This window comes from Microtus pennsylvanicus, chromosome 8 (assembly GCF_037038515.1).
Source record: "Microtus pennsylvanicus isolate mMicPen1 chromosome 8, mMicPen1.hap1, whole genome shotgun sequence".
NCBI classification, from domain to species: domain Eukaryota; kingdom Metazoa; phylum Chordata; class Mammalia; order Rodentia; family Cricetidae; genus Microtus; species Microtus pennsylvanicus.
Window position 1 is genome coordinate 30,964,828 of NC_134586.1, and position 21,426 is coordinate 30,986,253.

The 21,426-nt window shown below is 38.4% G+C and overlaps 1 protein-coding gene across 6 annotated transcripts in view; it reads right to left on the bottom strand.

Annotated features, from left to right (window-relative positions):
- Zfand4 (zinc finger AN1-type containing 4) overlaps positions 1–21,426 on the bottom strand; it is a 78,032-nt gene that overhangs the window by 50,699 nt on the left and 5,907 nt on the right. For 4 of the 6 annotated variants that reach the window (XR_012911596.1, XM_075983054.1, XM_075983053.1 and 1 more), the window contains exon 2: positions 13,791–14,090. Coding sequence is in view for 3 of the 6 variants with exons in the window: in XM_075983054.1 (XP_075839169.1) it covers positions 13,791–14,052 (262 nt within the window). In the remaining 3 variants the exon portion in view is untranslated. Of the gene's footprint in view, positions 1–13,790; positions 14,091–21,426 lie in introns of those variants that run through there. The other 2 variants (XM_075983056.1, XM_075983058.1) reach the window with 2 other exon arrangements.

Here is a 21,426-nt window from a genome sequence, read left to right on the forward strand (position 1 = left end):
ATACGTGGGACTGTTCCCTCAACACGATGAAGACAACAACACTTCACTGTCCTTGAGCTCCCATTACTGTGGATAAAAAGTGTACTGTTAAGCCCAGATCTTGGCTTATAATACCTTCTCCAATTAAAACCAGAGAACACTGCTCCCTGGAAAACTAGTACTAGTCAGATTTCGTCCACTTGAAATAAACAAGAGTCAGCTGGTAAGAAAGAAGCTCAGCTGAAGAATTCACCCTGTCAGCATGGCCTAGGGATAGGTCTATGGGGCACTGTCTTAAGATTTACTTTGTGTATGAGTGTTTTCCTGCATGTATGCCTACGAGAAGTGTACATCTGGTATCTGCAGAGGTCAGAAAAGTTCACAGAATCCCCTAGAACTTATAAACTACCACGTGGGTGCTGGGAATGGAATCCAGGTCTTCTGCTGGCGCAGCATATGATCTTAACCATCGAGCCACCTCTCCAGCCCTGGGACAGTTTCTTACTAAATTGTGAGAGGGCTCTGACTTCATCTGGACAGTGCCTCCCTAGGCAGTTGGGTCTGTCTACAAGAAAAGTAGGTAAGCAAGCCAACCAGAGAAATAAGCTAGTAATCAGAACTCCCCCACAATCCCCATTTCAGTTCCTGCCTCAAGCTCCTGCCCTGGCTTTCCCGGATGATGGACGATACGCTGTATGCTATAATAAACCCTTTCCTCCACAAGTTGCTTTTGGTTGTGGATTTAAAACAGGAAGCAAAGTAGGACAGAAACTAGGACTAGGAACAAGGTATTACTGCAATGGGCCTGACTGTGGGCTTTCAGCACAGGACTTTTTTTGTGAAAGGAAGATGTAGATTTGGTAGCTTTGGAGCTGGAAAAGCCACTGACTGAATGCTCCGAGCTTAATGGGCTGTTTTGGGGAAGCTTGAAAGATAAAAATGCTAAAGAAATGCAGAAAATAGGAGGCCTGACTTATAAAGTTTCAAAAGGAAGGAAACTAGCCAAGACCACGCATGTGATACATTCTAATTAAGAATGTGTGGGTTAAGCCCGGCGGTGGTGGCGCTCGCCTTTAATCCCAGCACTCGGGAGGCAGAGGCAGGTGGATCTCTGTGAGTTTGAGGCCAACCTGGTCTACAAGAGCTAGGTCCAGGACAGGAACCAAAAGCTTCAGAGAAACCCTGTCTCGAAAAAAATCCAAAAAAAAAAAAAAACAAAAAGAAAGAAAGAAAGAAAGAAAGAAAGAAAGAAAGAAAGTAAGTGTGGGTTTTGATCAACCGAGGATGAAGAATCAGTGGTGATAACAAGAGGCCAAACACCACTGAAGCGAAACCGTTGCTTTATGGGGACAACAGACACTGGTTAGCTGGAGCTGAGAATTCAGAGATGATGGATGAGAGCAAGATATTAAGGTGAACTCTTCTGGAAAATATTTCTTCAGGGGTAGCACATAGACCTGTGATCCAAGGCTGCACCTCAAGCTGACAGTCAAAACTGGTAATGTGTAAGAGTCTCCCACGTGGTACTGGTTTTGAAGTCAAGAAGGGGTTACAGAACAGCTGAAGCTTGGCACTATGGGAGGCCAAGAGAGGCCGTTGGCGGAGGTGCAGCCTAAGTTGCAATGTAAACCCTGAAGTTGATGAGGTCATGAAGAGAAGTTGAGGCTTAGCATCCCAAGAGGCCAAGAAAGGCTTCTAGTGAAGGTGCAGTCTCAGTAGCAGTGGAGACCACAACATATTGGGAGATGTCAGGACTGTTAGACCACCACCAAGGACAAGAGCAGGTACAGACGGAAGCTAGTCTGAGCCTATAAGGAAAGTTGTGTGCACTTTGGTTAACAGCTGATAGCCCTTTGGAGCCTAGATGATGTGTGAGAGCCAGGCAGGAGACACTAAACTATTTATACTGTTAGAGTTTGGTTAGGTTGGGCTTTGACTGAAATTGAACACTGGTTCTTCACTCTAAAGTAAGTATATGTCTTCTTGTTTATTTTACAGGAACCCACAGTTAAGAGACTTTGGGTTTTTAAAGAGAATTTGGACTTTTAAACCAATGGAATTTTTGAAGACTGTAGGGCTTTCAAAGATGTACTGTATATTAAATTTGTATATTAAAGTTTTATTATATGTTTTATTGTGATAGTAACATGAGATCACAAAAGTGAAAAAGGTTATGATTGAACAATACTGTGTTTGTGTGTCAGGTTGTCAAGGGTGGACTTGCTGGTTAGTTTTGGCCAACTTAACACAAACCTAGACATAGCTGGGAAGAGGGAATCTTTTTGAGGAATTGCCCCAGACTGGCCTGTGGGGCAGTTTCTTACTTGCTAATTGATGTAGGAGGACCCAGCCCAATTTGGATGGTGCCATCCCCTAGGCAAGTCTTGCTGTACAAGAATGGAAGAGGAGAAAGTCAGAGGAGGTAGCCGGTAAGCAGTGTTCCTCCACGGTCCCTGCTTCAGCCCCTGCCTTATATTCCTGCCTTGGCTTCCCTCAGTGATAGACTTTAACCTGTATGCTTGTGGCCATGATGTTTATCAAAGCAACAGAAACTTAAACAGGACACTGGTTAAGTGTAGGACAGAGGCAATTACAACATGGCTGCTGACTGAGGAAGAGCACCCTTACACACACTTTACTGCAGGGTAAGTTGTATACACCTAAAATCCCAAACTTAGAATGCAGAGGCCAACTTGGGCTACATCCCAAAACTTTATCTCAAAAAAGAAAAACACAATGGTCGCTAAGTTTAGGGAGCAAAAACTGACCCCTGAGCCAATGCTACAAATGCTCGGCACTAGATTTTTCTCTCCTTCTGCTTTACCTTAGGCTCTTGGGCAACTGCATTGTTGGAAGTTCAAAACGAACACCCACTTTATTGTCTATTTTTGAGGATTCATATTTCCTTTTCTTCTTTGCTTTTGTTTTTGAGATAGGTAGCATAAAGCCCAGGCTGACCTCAAATTAGTATGTAGTGAGGATGACCCTAACCTCTTGATACTCCTGCTTCTACCTCCCAAGTGCTGGGATTATAGACATGTAATACCATGCCCATGTAAGAATCATACTTTCTTATTTAGGCTCTATTTCCATTATATATACTAAACATAAGTTCAGAGAGTTTTTTTAAAAAGATTCTTTAAAAAAAATCTTTGCCAAGGATTGCATGTGTTTCATTTAAATTACACATTTCATATATTCATATATAACACTACATTATTTATAATGTATTATTATAAATTAAATACATAAAGAACTAGGAAACATTTATACCTTAAAGTCAGAATCAAAAGTCTGTTTAGTTTTGGTTTTTCTTTTAAGAATTTTGGTTTAAGTCAACATCAAATTAAATGCAGAAAAACCTCAAAGTGATTCCACTAAAACCAAGAACAAGACAAGGCTGTCCACTTTACCCATATCTATTTAATATAGTCCTTGAAGTTCTAGCTAGAGCAGTAAGACAACAAAAAAAGATCAAGGAAATTCAAATTGGAAAGAAAGAAGTCAAACTTTCGCTATTGCTAATGATATGATAGTATATACATAAGTGACCCTAAAAACTCTACCAGAAAACTCCTACAGCTCATAAATACCTTCAGTAATGTGGCAGGATACAAGATCAACTAAAAAAAATCAGTAGCCCTCTTATATACAAATGATAAAGAAGCTGAGAAAGAAATCAGAGAAACATCACCATTCACAAAAGCCAGAATTAACATAACTATCTTGGGGTAACACTATCCAAAGAAGTGAAAGACCTATGATAAGAACTTTAAGTCTTTGAAGAAAGAAACTGAAGAAGATACCAGAAAATGGAAAGATTTCCCATGCTGTTGGACAGATATGATCAACATAATAAAAATGGCAGTCCTACCAAAAGCAATCTATAGATTTCAAGGCAATCCCTATTAAAATTCCAACACAATTTTTCACAGACCTTGAAAAAAACAACACTCAACTTCAATGGAAAAACAAGAAATTAAGGATAGCCCAAACAATCCTGTACAATAAAGTAACTTCCAGAGGCATCATGATCCCTGACATCAAGCTCTATTACAGAGCTACAGTAGTGAAAACATCCTGGTATGGGCATAAAAACAGAGAGGCTGGCCAACGGAATAGAATCAAAGACCCAGATATTAATCCACAATCTTAGAAACACCTGAGTTTTGACATAGAAGCTAAAATTACACAATGGAAAAAAGAAAGCATCTTCAACAAATGGTGCTGGCATAACTGGTGTCAACATGTACAAGAATGAAAATAGATCCATATCTATCACCATGCACAAAACTCAAGTCCAAATGGATTAAAGACCTCAATATAAATCCGACCACACTGAACCTGATAAAAGAAAAAGTAGAAAGTAGCCTTCAATGCATGAGCACTGGAGACCACTTCCTAAATATAACACCAGTAGCACAGACACTGAGAGCAACAATTAATAAATGGGACCTCCTGAAACTTAGAAACTTCTGTAAGGCAAAGAATATAGACAATAAGACAAAAAGACAGCCTACTAAATGGGAAAAGATCTTCACCAAACCAACATCAGACAGAGGTCTAATCTCTAAAATATATAAAGAACTCAAGAAAATAGACATCAAAATATCAAATAATCCAATTTAAAAATGAATTATAGATCTCAACAGAGAATTCTCAACAGAAGGATCTCAAATAACCAAAAGACAATTAAGGAGATGTTCAACATCCTTAGACATCAGGGAAATGCAAATCAAAATGACTCCTAGATACCATCTTACACCTGTAAGAATGGCTAAGATTAAAAAAAAAAACAATGGTAACTTATGCTGGAGAGGATGTGGAGTAAGGGGAACACTCCTCTATTGCTGGTGGGAATGAAAACTTGTACAAACACTCTGGAAATCAGTATGGCAGTTTCTCAGAAAATTGGGAACCAACCTACCTCAAGACCCAGCAAAACCAAAGGATACTCAATTATATTACAAAGATATTTGTTCAATTATGTTCATAGCAGCATTATTTGTAATAGCCAGAACATGGAAACAACCTAGATGCCCCTCAACCAAAGAATGGATAAAGAAAATATGGTACATGTGCATAATGGAGTATTACTCAGTGGTTAAAAAAAAAACACCACAATGATATCTTGAAATTTGCAGGCAAATGAATGGAACTAGAAAAAAACACACTGAGTGAGGTAACCCAGACCCATAAAGATGAATATGGTACTCATGAACTCATAAGTGTATACTAGCTGTAAAGCAAAGGATAACAAGCCTATAGTCAATGACCCTAGAGAAGCTATGTAACAAGGAGAACCCTAAGAGAAACATATAGATTTCCCTGGGAAGGGGAAATAGACAAGATCTTCTGAGAAATATTAAGAGCCTGGAGGTGGGGGAGAATAGAAGATGAAAGGGGAAAAGGGAGGGGGAGGGGGAGGAGAACATGAGGGAATGGGATTGTTGAGAAGGGGGAAACAGATATGAAGAGCAAGGAAAGAGATAACTTGGCGAAGAAGCCATTATGGGGCTAGCAAGAAACCTGGCTCTACAGAAATTCCCAACACTGGCCTTGCCCTGTAGTTAGATTGATGACTATCTTAAATGTCATCATAGAACCTTCATCTAGCAACTGATAGAAGCAGAGGCAGAGATTCACAGCAGAGAGTACTAGGCTGAGCTCCCAGAGTCCAGTTGAAGAGAGGGAGGAGTGAAAATACCAGCCTTCCTACTGAGTAAGCTGAAAACATCACATTCTCTAGTCAAAATACACAAAAATGAAGCTGAAACTGAGCAAGAAGCTTCTTCCTGCTGGCCAGCCCTCATACTATTAAGGCTCCTGGAGGATTGGTATCCTCTTATGTAGCTGGAGTCCCTGTGTGCTACACTACCAACCACCCAGGAATGATGTGCCCACTGTTGCAATGGTATGACTACGTAGGAGTAACCAAGTGCAGATCAGATTTGAGGCCTGCTCCACAAGACAGAATTCATGTCTGGCCCTACAGACCAGATCAAAAGCCAGTGGCTGGGGAGTTCATAGGCCCTAATGGGAAATTATTGTTGTTTTGCTAAATGGACATGATGTGTCTGTCAAATAGCCATTTAAATTACTATGTTTATACCCATTGATTAATGTTTTCAGATTTTTGCAGTGAGCAGTTGGTGTGAGAGGTCCTTCTGTCTACGTGTTGCTCTTATTGGTTAAAGAATAAAGAAACTAACTGCCTTGGCCTATTAATAGGGCAGAACTTAGGTAGGCAGTGAAAACTGGACTGAATGCTGGGAGGAAGAAGGCAGAGTTGGGGAGCCGCCATAAAGCCGCCAAAGATAGATGTGCTAAAACTTTGCTGGTAGGCCACAACCTCTTGGTGATATAAAAATTAATAGAAATGGGTTAAATTAATATGTAAGAGTTAGCCAATAAGAAGCTAGAGCTAATGGACCAAGCCATGATTTAATTAATACAGCTTCTGTGTGATTATTTCGGTACTGGGCAGCCGGGACAAACAAGCAGCCTCCTCCTACAAGCAGTTGTTAATGTAGACTGATAACTAGACAGTAATGAAGTAACCAACCTTTGAGTGCTCAGCTACAAATGGGACATCTATATCACCTCCTCTTAGGCTCAGAAAGCACTGGAGAACAACAGATGGAAAGAATGCAAGAGCCAGAGGAAGAGGTGAGACACTGTCTAAAGCTGTCCTCTGGGAATGAACCCCCAGGAGCTGTGATTGCCTGCACATAAACTATATAATAATACTTATAATAATACTAGGCCCACTGACATCCTACACCATGTCAGTGGGTGGGAGGCTCACAATGCCTCAACCTCTCCCTGGTATCCACAGGTAACTATGATTGCTTAGGAAATGACATTTTCTATAATGGAGTAAGCCACTAATAAGGTACCAAATGTTTGTAAATAACCCCTTGCCTATGCCTTTGTATAAATCCTTAATGAAACTCATAGGGTTACTCATACTCCAGAAAAAAGACAAAGTAGAAAGTGAAACAAGAGAAAGTGTGATGAAGGGGAACGAGAAAGGGAAATAGGGGTTTTATGAAAAAGTATTGCCATACATTTATAAATATGTCATAGAAAGTCTATTATTACGTACAGCTAAAATATACTAATAAAACACTTAAAATGCAAGTAAAATATACTTCCTCAGATAAAAATTGAAGAAATTTGCTGCCAGTAGACACACTTTGCAAAAAATACTAAAAGACGCTTTCAAGAAAGGAAGGTGATACAGCCAAGAGACTCAGATCTGCACAAACAAACCACAAGAAGTAACAAAAGCAAAATAGAAACTTGCACTCACAAAGAACTAACAGTTAATTCAAAACAATATTAGTAAAAATATACATGATGACCATACTTTATACGTTATATGTAGGTGACATGAATGACATCAATGTCATTAGAAGTGTTAGAATTAGGACCATTTCACTATTGTAAGGTATCTGCACGGCCCATGAAGCAGTAAACTTGAATTAGATGTAAACATCCTGCAAACTCTAGAATGGCTACCTTAAAAAATATATGTGATATTCTAAGAAGGATAAGAAAATAGAATCATATAAAATATTCAAATTAAAATAGCAAAATAAGGAGAGGAAGAAAAATAGGAACTAAGATCAAGGGTAACTAAAAGAAAACAAATACATTAGATATCAGTCTAACCATATTTGAAACCCCATCAGTTAAAATTCAAGAAACTGTCAGATTTATAAACAAAATAAGACTCCATGCTAGGAGTGTAGTTCATTTGGTAGAGTGCAATGCCCAACATGCAAGAAGCCCTAGATTTAATCCCTAGCATTGCACAGACTGGGCACACACAGTGGTGCACCCCTGTAATGGCAGTACTTGGGAGATAGAGACAAGGGAGTCAGAAACTGAAGGTTATCCCCAGCTACACAAAAGGCTCAATGCCAAGATAAGATACATACAACTTTGCCTGAAAAGAAAAAGAAGGAAAGGAGGGAGGGAGGGAGGGAGGGAGGGAGGGAAGGAAGGAAGGAAGGAAGGAAGGAAGGAAGGAAGGAAGGAAGGAAGGAAGGAAGGAAGGAGAGAGACAGGACTTGCCATGGTAACAACGGCTTTCAGGAAGCTGAGGCAGACAGATCATTATTTCAAGGCCAGATTGGGAAACAGCAAGTTCCAGGCCTAGCAACAAAGTGAGATCCTATCTCAAAACAAAATAAGAAGCAAAGAAAAAAACTCCACAAAACTCATCATCTGTTGTATAGAAAAATACACTATATATATAAAGACATATCTACAACAAATACTATCACTAGGTAAGGCACCACCCCTTTGCCACTATTAACTTTCTCAGTTCTGAAGTCTGAGCTCTACTCTGTCTGCAGCTACTTCTGCTCTATTTGGATTAGTGTGTGCCGAGGGTGTCTTTCATTTTTACTTTAAATTGGATAATCTTTTCCTTTTATTGAGAAGACATGGTAAACCCTAATATGTACCTAAGAACATGCAAATTATGTGGAAAAATAAATAAACCTTGCACAAAGTTAACCATAAACGTGAAAGATCTCTGTAATAAAAACTTCAAAATACTGAAGAAAGAAATTGAGGAAGACACTAGAAGATGGGAAGACCTTCCATGTCCGTGGATTGGAAGAATTACTATTGTAGAAATGGTTGTCTTACCAAAAGCAATATAAAGAATTAATGCAATCCCAATCAAAATTCCAGTGACATTCATCACAGATATAGAAAAAAAAGTCTTAAAATTAATGTAGAGCACAAGACCCAGATAGCAAAAGCAATCCTGAAAAACAATAATGCTGGAGGTATCACCATGCCTGATCTCAACCTTATAAAGCCATAGACATAAAAACTGCATGGTACTGGCCCAAAAACTTATTGAAGAAAGGACCCCTGTTACAAGATCATTCAACTACAGCCACCTGATTTCTGACAAAAATACACATTGGAGAAAAGACAGCATCTTCAACAAATTATCTGAATAAACTAAATGTCTACAGGTAGAAAAAAGAAATGAAGGCCTTCTCTCTCTGCATAAAAGTCACCTATACAGATCAATGACCCTAACTAAGATCTGAACTCTGAAACTGCTGGAGGAAAAAAAGTAGGGCATGCACTTCAGAATGTAAATGTAGGTGAGGGCTTTCTGCATAGAAATCTGCTCAAGAAACAAGGCTAGCAATCAACAAGTGGGTTCTCATGGAATTTAAAATATATTTTAATGGTATAGGAAAATGCCAATCAAATGGAGAAAGAGCCTACAGAATCAGAGAAATTTTTGCCAGCTACATGTCAAGAGGATTAACATCTAGAATACACAAAGACATCAGAAACTAAAAATCAGGAAAACAAACCCAATTAAAAAAAATGGGTCACTGAACCAGAGTTCTCAAAAAATGAAGTGTAAATGGCTAATAAGTTTTTTAAAAAAAATTCAACATCACTGGTTATGAGGGAAATGCAAATTAAAACTGTTTTGAGATTTGATCTTTCCTCAGCTAAAATATCTATCATCAAGAAAGGAAGAAGTCAACAAAAGCGGGCAAGGCTATGAGGATGAGGAATAGCAATCCACTGTTAGTGGGACTGTAAACTGCTGTCACCATTCTAGAAGTGAGTGATCGCTTGTCTAGTTTTGTTTTTGTTTTGTTTCTCGAGACAAGGTTTCTCTGTGTAGTCCTAGCTGTCCTTGAACTCAGAAATCTGCCTGCCTCTGCCTCCTGAGTGCTGAGATTAAAGATGTGAGCCACCAATGCCTGACTAAGTGAGTGTTATATCAAAAAGCTAAAAAAAACTACCACATGATCCCATATTATATTCCTGGGCACAGAATAAAGGGACTCCATATTCTGCTACAGAGAAAATTCACATGTATCATTGCTATTCTATTCACAATCTCTAGGAAAATGGAATCATCCTCAGTGCCTACCAACTGAAGAACGGATAATGAAAATGTGGTACATATACACAACAGAATCTTAACAGGCTGCAAAAAAAAAAAATAGGCTGCAGGGAAATAGATGGAACTAGAAAATATACTGATTCCCAGACCCAGAGGGACAAACATTGTGTGTTCTCTCTTATATGTGGATGTTAGCTTTGAATTTATAGATTTGTGTATTTAATATGGAATATTTTGTAGAGCTCAGGATGCTGGAAAAGACACATGTGATGGGGAAGGGACAAGGTCTTAAGAGGTAAGGACACATCAGAATCATATGCTGTGAAACAGGGGAGCAATACTGAGGATTAAAGGGTTAAAATAAATGTGGGCGAGGAAGCAATGGAGAGGACATAGGGGTGTGGTTGAACCCAAACTAAGAATGTATTAAAAGTTCTTATGGAAACCCAACACTTTGTAAACTAATTAAAAGTTCCTTAAAAGAAGGAGTTTGAACAGAGGTACTCTGTATGGGTGGACAATCTTTCCTCCAGAAGTTATTAAGCAAAAATCCACTGTAAGACATGGAATATCTTCCTAATAGTTATTAATCAGGAAGGCCCCAGGGACCACCAAACAACACAGACTATTATCATTGTTCAGGAGAACAGTATGTAATGAATATAAGTGATGCTAGTGAAAAAGACAACTAATAAGGTAACTTACCCAGGAAAACATCTGGTCCTAATATCTAATGTCACAATAAAGAGGGCTATTCAGAAATGGCAAATTACTCTAAAAAAAAAATCAAAGGTTTAAAGTAAAGAGTTCTCATTTGCAGGCAAATGAATGGAGCTAGAAAACATATTGAATGTGGTAATCTAGACCCAGAAAGACAATTATAACATGTATTTTTATTTAAACATAACGCAAAAAAACCAGCCTACAAATCACAATCCCAGAGGACCTAGACAACAATGAGGACCCTAAGAGAAAGATAGATCTTATCTACATGGGAAATAGAAAAAGACAAGATCTCCTAAGTAAATTGGGAGCATGGGGACCATTAGAGAGAGTTTAAGGGGAGGGGAGAGGCAGGGAGGGGAACACAGAAAAATGTATAGCTCAATAAAATCAATAAAAAATTATAAAAAGTTAGTAAAAAAAAGTAAAGAGTTCTCCCCTTGCCTATGTTACTCTCCACTGTGTGGTACAGGAGTCTGCTTACTACAGTCCTTCAGGAACCCTTGCTGATAGAGCAGCAGCTGTCAGGTATAAAAATGACTGTCTATTTGTAGCTCATTGTCCATAACTAATAATATAGCTCCTTTACTCATAAGGAACCAGGGAAAACAATCCTCTTCTATGTTGGCAGGAGAAACATTTATTTAGGGAGAAGCAATGCCAAAACTAAAGGGTACATCTAGGGACTCCACTGCTCCAGGTAGCCTCTTAAAATTCTGGGCACATGCTTCTTTTCAACTGCAGTGCAGTATTTTGCAGACCTCTAGTAGGGATGTTCACATCAGCGTAAACTACTGCTCTGGTTAGTAAGCTCCAGAAAGTTAGAGAGCCAAAGTACAGCCTCCCTCAAGTGTACAGTGTGTACATCTGGTTCTCAGAAACAGATGACATTAGCTCTAGAATAAAAATTTTCCCTTGATAAAGAAAATAGACATTTTACATTTGGTAATCCATGTAATCCTGAGAAGATCATTTGCAACTGTTACTACCATTATTTCTATTTTTAACATTAAGAAATGTCAATTTGGAAGCCAGCAAGATGTGTTTAGGGTGCAGCAATGGATCAGTGGGCAAAGGTGCTTGCAGCTTGATGTAGGAGTGTCTTTTATCTTTCTGCTGCTTTCATTGGTTAATTAATAAAGAAAACTGCTTGGCCTGATAGGTCAGAACATAGGTAGGTGGGGAAGACAGAACAGAATGCTGGGAGGAAGAAAGCAGAGTCAGGCAACCACCATGAAGCTCCGGCCTGAGATGGACGTGGGTTAGAATCTTCCCAGTAAGCCACCACTTTGTGGTGCTACACAGATTATTAGAAATGGGTTAATCAAGATGTGGGAGTTAGCCAATAAGAGGCTAGAACTAATGGGCCAGGCAGTGTTTAAATAAATACAGTTTCCGTGTTATTATTTCCGGGGCTAAGCTAGCCATGCGGGAGCCAGGTGGGAAGAAAAGCAGGCCTGCTCACCTCATCACTACAGCAGCTTGCTGCCAAACCTGATGAACGCAGTTTGATCCTAAGAACTACATAATAGAAAGAATCGACTCCCACAAATTGTCCTCGGCCTCCACATATGTGTATGCTGTAGCAAGTACACATATATATGTGTGCATACACATAAGTGAAAATGTGATTTTTAACAATTAATGTTGCTGGGTGGTGGTGGCACATGCCTTTAATCCCTACGCTCGGGAGGCAGAGGCAGCTGGATCTCTGTGAGTTTTAGGTCAGCCTGGTCTGTAAGAGCTAGCTCTAGGACAACTATGACTGTTAGCCAGAGAAACCCTGTCTCGAAAAACAACAACAACAACAACAAAAAAAAAGCAAAACAAAAACAAATAAAAATTAATGTTAAGTTGCTTAGCAGATTTGCTATTTCTGTTCCTTCTAGACCTGCTACAGTTCTCTGGCAGCTACCTCTTCTCTCTGTACTACAAAGCAATCGCTCCCATTTCACCATAGTCTCCTCAGTCTTCCTCCACAACTTACTCTGTCTTCCCTCCCACCAGGTTCTAGTTCTGACTCATCAAGAGTTACCCAAAGGAAAAGCCTTCTGCAGGACCAACTCAAGCTGCTCCTCTGTCCTCTCCAGTCACATCTTGCTAATCTGGAGTCTTGAGAGTCTTCCCCATTAGCTCCAACTGACATCCAGTGAGGAAGAACAAAGACCCCCCCCCCCCCCCCCCCGCCGCCCCGAAATGGATTAAAATGGATTTCCGTGTAGGCTGTTCTTTTGAAGTCTCCTACAGAATACAACGACTGCCACTTCTTTTGTTGTTTAGAAAACAGGAGTGCGCCTGACATTCTTTGGTGTAGTTCTAGCCTCAGCTACCCCCTAAAACTTCCCTAAAGGAGAGGGATGAAGGAAAAGCAAATATTTAAAACCTGGAATACTCAGAATCCTTGATCTCACAAAGACAAAAAATCTTACAAAGATTCAAACACTCTCATCTTTCCGTAATTCTCATTTTAAGTTGGCTGGAGAGAAAACCTAATTAGTACCTTCATGTTACAAATGAATTCCAGTTGACTCCACCAGCAGAGATCAACTTAGCGTTATATGAAATGATTTAATTTTCTAGTCCAAACTGGACAACCATAAATGGTAATCTGAAATCTGGAAGAGTAATATTAACATAAAGTAATCTATGATACCACAAATACATATACCAGAAAAAGATACTAAATGTCATTCAAAGTCCTTGCTATGTTAGAGAAACTTAGAATATATATGTAAATGTAAACCAAACCTTCAGAAAAATCTCCATTGTTAAAAAAAAAAAAAGGAATTTACAAACTGGTGTTAAAAGAAAAAGCAAGTTCTCTAAAAGGAAATAAATTACACTTGCCATTAAAAGTAACTGCAAAATAGTTATGGTTCGATGTGTGTATCATCCCAACTTGCTAAAACTATTTTGAAATATTTACTTCATGCCATTAAAATGATGCCAGAAATCTGAATCGAGAAATCTCGTGAAGGGCATAAGATGGCGAGCACAAAGGGATACAATGGAGACAGTTTCTAAGTAGGTAACTGTTGGAAGATATAATGGGGATGGTATTATCCTATTCATATGTTTAAATTTTTAAATTAAATCCTAATGGCATATGTTTACATTTTTCTCCACTAAAAAAAACTGTTAAAATGTTTAATCCTCATATTGTAGAAACAAAGACTAGTAGTACCTTCCAATCTTTGAATTTTTCCTTTCACAGAGATAACAGCTTCGAAGGGTGAAACTCTTAGTTCAAAACATGTTCCAGTCAATGTTTCGATGAAGAGTTCCATGGTGTCATAGAAAGGAAGTTTGAAGTAAAACGGTCCCACGTTATCTTCATTGAAGAAAGGAGGCTCTTTTCTATTATCCATTACTTTGACTTTTCTAATTCCTCTGGAATATGTTGTATGCAACTGTATTCCAGTTCTAACCAAATCAGCTTTGAACATTGGTAGTATGTATCGTTGTTCATGTTTAAGTTTTGTACCTGAAAAAAAAAATTGGCTTTTTAGAAGTCTTAAAGAAAAGTTTTCTGAATAATTCTAGCTCATACTGGTCTTCCAAAGACTCTCAGAACTTATTCTACTAATTTTACATGTGTCCAGTAGTGAACTTTGTGTGCCTGCCTCTGAAATCACTCCCGGAGTAGACTATTCATGAAGAATAGATATGCTTTTGATTCTTTATGTACCTTACAAGAGCTAAGCATTGTTGCTAATAGCAACATTTTTGCTAATATTAAAATTCTACATATCAATATAATGTTGTAAGACTTTCCAAGTGTATGAACATCCTTTTCTAAAACATGTCTCTCTTTTAAAGCATATAAAACTTTACAGTCTTATACATAATTACACTGGAAAAAAGAATGGCAAACAATATAATAAGTTCCTTTAAAATTTGATCCACTAAATAAATAGGAAATGGTAATAGGGTAGACACTAGACAATCTCTGTTTACAAGCATACAATGGCTAATGAGTATGAGAGACAGACAAAACGGACAGATGCTTAAGGTAAGTTAATAGTATAGAACTAGCAGCAAGGGTGGTCCCATTGAAAACGGCTATTAGTTGGAGAACACCTTGTATGGGATGGGGGCGGGGGGCTTACAGTTAAACAACACGGGTGCATATCTTTCCAGAGAAATGAGGATAGTGATATTTAATTTGTATTTTAATAAACAAAGCTTGCCTGAAGTTCAGAGAGTAAAACAGTCAAACTGATTAGCCTTATGGACCAGGCAGTGGTGACACACACCTTCAATCCCTTTAATCTATGCCACACAAGTTTGGCATAGAAACTGTGCGGCAGTGGCGCGTGCCTTTAATCCCAGCACTAGAAAGGAATATAAAATGGAGGAAAAGCTCTCACACACAGTCTCACTCTGAGATTCCTGGAGGCAGGATCACTATTTCAGACTGAGGTAGAGGTTAAGAGTCAGTGGCTGGCTGTTTTGCTTTTCTGACCTTCGGGTTGAACCCAAATTTCTGTCTCTGGGTTTTTATTAATCATGCTACAGATGAGGGAATCTTTCTCCAAAATAGTTTTGCTGAAATATAATTCATATACTATAAATTGGCTCACTTAACATCTAAAATTCAATCATTTTTAATACTAAAAATGTCCAAACACAGCAATCATTATTTCCCCCAGTGATGGGGACTGAACAAGGGCCCTGGGTATGCCAACCAAGTGTTCTCGCAGTGAGTGACACAAAAAACCTTTTGCAATCACCTTTACAATATTTCACAACCCCAAAAGTCTTACACCCAATAGTCATCACCCCTAAATTTCCCCATTGTGGAAAATTCCTTTACACTGTGTGAATATATGTCACTGTGATTGGGTTATGAAGAAGCTAACTGGCCTATAGCTAGGCAGGATAAGGCTAGGTGGGAGAACCAGACTAAGAAAATGCCAGAAAGGAGAAGGGCAGAGTCACAGGAGTTTCAAACAAACAGATGCAGAGAAAAGCAAGATGAATGTGGAGTGTTGAAAGAAGGTACCATAATATGGCAGAGGTTAGATAAGAAATATGGGTTAGTTTAAAATGTTAAGAGTTATCTAGTAACAAACCTGAGCTATCGATCAAGCATTTACAACTAATAAGGCTCTATATGATTGTTTGGAAACTGGCTGATAGGACACAAAAATATGCCTACATATACTGCCTAAGTGTCCGGCACCTATATCCACAAAAGCTTTAAAATGGTTCTAAACACACAAACACAGAGCCAAACACAGCTTCCTAGTCTTGTGTCTCTTAGGCTGGCCACAATACAGAGACACGTCTCCTGGCAACTGCGTGCACGATGGAGCCAGCCGCCAACCACCATGCACTACTGCCATACACTAAGCTGAGCAGTGCTGGCAGCTGACGTAGCAGTTTAAGATTCATCTCATGCAATCAGAAAACAATATAGATGCTCAGGTAAAGACAAAGCCAGATGAGAAAACCTCTAAATGGGCTACAAAGGGTTTAAAAATATACATAGGCTTGGGAGAGAAAAGAGAAGGGATATAGACAGCCATAAAAAATAGTTTAAAAATAATAAAGTCCTTAAAAAAGAAGTAAAGCTTAAAAAATAGCCAGGTAAAGATGGAAAATACAGGGAGAGACTGGATCCTATATGTTACTATATATTGTCCTTAAATTCTTTGGCTGCTGATGAAGGAAAGATAGCTGCTAAGAGACATCATATATTTATAAAAACTGCTAGATTAAACTAACCTATATATTTTTAAAATATCTTGACTTCAAAATGGAAGTGAAAAATGTTACTTTGCGGAAGAGGTTTTGCTTTTATCTCCACAGGAAATGAGGGGCTGTGGATTCATTCCAGGTTGATAGCAATCAGATTTGATCAGGGGAAGACCCCCCTGAAAATCCTAACTAGAGACATAAAAAAACAAATCTTAAAAAAAAAAAACCCTATGAAACAGCCTGGTGATGGTGGCATACTCCTTTAATTCCAGTACTCGGGAGGTAGAGGCAGGCAGAGCTCTGTGAGTTCAAGGCTAGCCTGGTCTACAGATCTAGTGCCAGATCAGGCTCCAAAGATACACAGAGAAACAGTGCAGGGGAAAACACCTTCAGCCAATGACCTTTGAGATGCTGGACCATGTTGGGCGTGGCCTTGGATACCAAAAGCTCTTGCACTTGCTTGCTCTCTTGGCTACTGGATTTGGTTCCTGTTTCCCGCTCATGCAGAGGACTGCAATCTGCGAGTCGGCTCCCCTAAATAAAAAACCCTTTATTATATTTAATTCTGAGCTAGTGTGGGACTATTCTATTCATGTTCACCTACAAAACCCTGCTCAAAAAGCAAAAAAAAAAGTAACATATATTTTACATTTTACCTGCTCAAACATAAAACAAAAAAATCATCTTAGGCTAACTTGTGTACAACACACAGCCTATATGCCTGTATTAATACAGACATGTATATCACCTTTAAAAGTTTATTTTCAGAACAAAGGTACCAGACACCAATGAAAATGGATGGCCCAGGTGATACAGCATCTCAAAATGCCTCTGTAACAATTCCCTCAAAATTCTGCATCCAAAACAGCTCTAAGTCTGCTGGCCGAGATGGTCCAAACTCATAAACGACTCCAGTCAAGACTTAACAATTATCCTGATTTTCTCAAAGATTCCCCCAAAGATACCGGTGTGCCCACAGACAAAAGGAAGTGTTTAGAGAATGACACTCACATTCCCAAGAGATGGTGTATGGGTAGGTTTAAGTTATTCAATGGAATATGAATTTTATCATTGTTTAGGGGAGTTGGTTACAAGTTGTTATTGGTCATAGGAAAAAAATCTAAACAGAAGTGTTAAATTCAAAGATCTTTCTAAAGAAAAAATGAGGATGATATAAGAATGATAGAAAAAAAGGGTAGATGATTGAATCTACTTTAATCCAAAAAAAACAACTATTAATCACAAAATATTTTACATTAGTATGGATTTTGGCTTATTGATACAAAAATTATTTTTGCTGTACTATATGTATGTTTGGGGTATTGTGTTTATGAAGCTCACTTAAAATGTATTATATAGTAAGAAATACAGATTATAGTCACCTATAATAGTCACACATATAGTCATGTTAGGTATGTTTTCAAGATTACAGTGATATATTTAGATAAATGTCTTCAATCACTTCAAAGACTTACAGAATATTGAATTTAATATGTTTAATAACCTGAGGATTTTTTATGACAGTGAGACACATCTACTCCAAACAGCACTGGTTTCTTTCAAAAGATGATGATGGCCACTGAAGAAACTCTGTATGGAGTTTGTTTTCTTTATGGCAAAGGCTAGCCATTTGGGCAAAGAAACTGTCCTTGCCTGAATTGCTGACATCATACTGTCCAAACTGGACCAGAACAATGCAAAAAAAAAAATGACTGCCAAACTTTGCCAATACAAAGTAGAAGAGTCCTTTAAAATTCCCTGCTTCTCAAAAATTTCTGTCAGATATACTAGATCTGTGGCATCCAAAGATGAATGCCTCAACATTACAGAAGAACTCTGGATAACTGTGCAGGTAGCAAGATGTTCCTGTCATTATGTAACATTACACCCTTCTGGGATCTTTGATGGATTTAAAGATTTAATAAATTAGACTTAAATTTTTCCTTAGATATGATAAAAAAAAGTAAACTAGGTATAGAACTTTAGACAAAGAGATAAGATAAAACACAGAATATTTTCTCTAACTTTGCAAAATACAAATGGACTGGATATTATAACTGTAATTCTTACTTGATAACTGTTTTGTTGTATATAATTTTACTATGTTAAAGTTAAAAACTTCATTTATATTTAGACAAAAAGGAGGAAATACTGTGGAATAATCCTCTGTACACATGAAAATGTGTTACTCTCATTGTTAATGGAAAGCTGGTTGACCAATAGCTAGGCAGGATTTTCAGGGCAGAGAGAATGCTAAGAAGGAGAAAGGTAGAATCTGAAAAGTCACCAGCCAGACGCAGAAAAGGAAACATGGGAAGTTCATAGATGAGGTAAATGAGCCTTGGGTCAGCACAGTTTAGTAGAAATGGTTAAATTTAAATTCTTAAGAGCCAACTAGAGACAAATCTAAGCTATCAGCCAAGCATTTATGATTAATAAGTCTCTGTGTGGTTATTTGGGAGTGACTGCAGAAGACAGAGAAACTCCACCTATACTCCATTCTGCTTCCCATACATAGTATACAGTATTTTGGGACTGGCTTTTTTTTGCTCTGCAAAAAATTTTCAAAGTTCATCCATGCATTAACACGTCATCCATCTAGAGGATGAATACTAGTCCCCTGTATGGACCTGGTGCACATCATCTCTCCACAGTCAGTGATTTACCTGCTTAGGTAGGCTCCAATTTGGAACCTACTACACACACTGCTATAATAAAAAAGCTATCTTTTGGACACGTTTCCTTTTCTTGGAGATAGATATCTAGAAATAGGTGTGCTAGGCCAAATGGCAACTATATTGAGCAATTTATGAAATTACTAAACTTTTCCAAGTAGTTTGAACTATTTTATAATAAACTAACAATAAATGAGGGTGCAGATTTCTTCACATCTTTGTTAGTACTTTTTATTGTCTTTTTACTAAAGCTATCCTAGTGAGTATATGGTTGTGATGTGTACTCCCAAATGATTCTGAACAATATTCTTTTATGCAATTATAGGCCCTCTGCATCTAAAGGATGGGGAGAGGGGTTGTGGGAGAATACTGGGAGAGCTAAAATTAAGAACCATTTGATGCATAATATAGAAACCTAACATAGTATAAACTTCCTAAAATATATACATATATGAAGGTGAGATATATAAAATCACCAAGTAATGGGGGAAATGAGTCCCAACTGGCCATCTCTCGTCACCTAATGAGGTTTCCATTACTGGGATTGGGTTACATCTAATTGAGTTGTTGGCCAAAGGAGTCTTATAGGAATCCCCAAACACAGGCTGTTGCCAAGACTATGGATTGCTCTGCACAAACTGTCAGCAAGGCCCCACTGCTGAAGACAACACCTACACAACTCCCATGGAGATATAGGGCTGGTACCTGCATACAGCCTTCCATTCTAGCATCTTTGATAAAGGAAGGCACTGTCCATGCTATCAAAAGAGAAATGTAAGCACCAAGCCAGCCACAAATCCTTTATCTAGAATGATATACTGCCTGCAGGATAGGTAAAGGCAATGGTAGAACAAAGCTTAGGGGAGTAACCAACCAACAACTGATTTAAAGCCACAAGATGGAACCCAAACCCAATACTGCTTGGGTGACCAAGAACCTGAGACTACTTAACTCAAGAACCTAGGGTAAAACCAAATAATGTTGGCCTAAAAAGCGGGGGGGAATGTAGTGGTAAACTGACTCCTAATAGTATTCTGCTACACTCATAGATTAGTGTGTTGTTCAGTCATCATCAGAGAAGCTTCCTCCTACAGCAATGGGAATCTGGTGGCTGTGTCAGAGGAGCAGCAGTGTCAATAGACTTCAGGAGTCTGGCCCACCAAAATGTAAGGCACGATGGGTAAGTCTCAGATAGGCAAGAAACCAAGGGCTTCACCTCCAGGATGTCTTGATACCGCTGTGCCTTTACATGTGTGCCGCTGCCATTTTTCTCTGGTATCTGGCATGGTTTGAATGGGGTTGGGGGCATCCTGTGTACTTCAATGAAGTATAATTATATCATGGAAATATCCCACTCTACTGAGCATTTTCACCTGTGGAGTATTATGAAGATGATTTCCTCTTAAACTGTACTGTTTAGAGTGTTACTCCTGCCCCTGATAAAAGCAGGGGCTGCAGAAGATAAAAAAAAAAATAAGAACAAGAAAATGTCGCACAGCTAGTTTCTCTTCAGGAGCTATATAGACGATGGTTTAGGTTAATGATTAGCAAAACAATTGAGTCCCGGGAGTTAGCTCAAGTTCTTTTTGATATGGGAAATGTGTTCATGGGTTTCAGTGTGCATCACAGCTGAAACAAAGCTTTAAACAATTGATTTCATGTAACTGGAAAACAAAGAATTGGATGACTAGTTAAAATAATTGGACTGAACTCTAAAATATGAAAAGTGAAACTAGTAACCTGCTTTTCTGGCAATTATAAAAACCACTGTCTATGGGAACGGTTATGACTGAAAGGCTCCCCATTTATGAGAAGTCTTGTTTTTCACCTGTAATGTGTAAAATGTTTAATCATGTAAGGGATATGAAAAGCATGCTTTTTTTACTTATAGTCATTGTAATCATTTACTTAAAAAAACAGAATGTAACCACATTGTAATTTTTATATTGCTTAGAAGATCCGCTGGGGTATATAAGCTGTAAAGAAAAGTATTTAGAAGGAAAACACCACAAAATGTGTGTAGAAAGAAGTTATGAGGAAGTAGTGAGAAAAAAAAAAAAGACGTAGAAGGAAAGTCTCTCCTTTGTCCTTCCTGGTTGCTCAAGTAATATTACTTCCCTCCTCAGATCTTTGATGGAGTTAAAGATTAGATAATTGTAGTTACCCTCCTCATGATTTAGCTAAACTTAATTTCAATACATTATTTAGACTCCTTAAAATAAAATGCCTAGTAAAACTTTTGTTATATGTATTTTGCTTAATATTGTTTGTTGCTTGTAATTTTATATTTGGTATCTGTTCCTATTGTATATAGTAATATTGGGTTTGGTTTGATCTTGTTTAGACAAAAGTGGGAGGTGATGGGGAAGCTCATCCAATCACATTTGGCTAGGGAGTGGCCCCCTGGGGCCAGGGAAGAACCTGGGAATCCAGGTGCCCTCC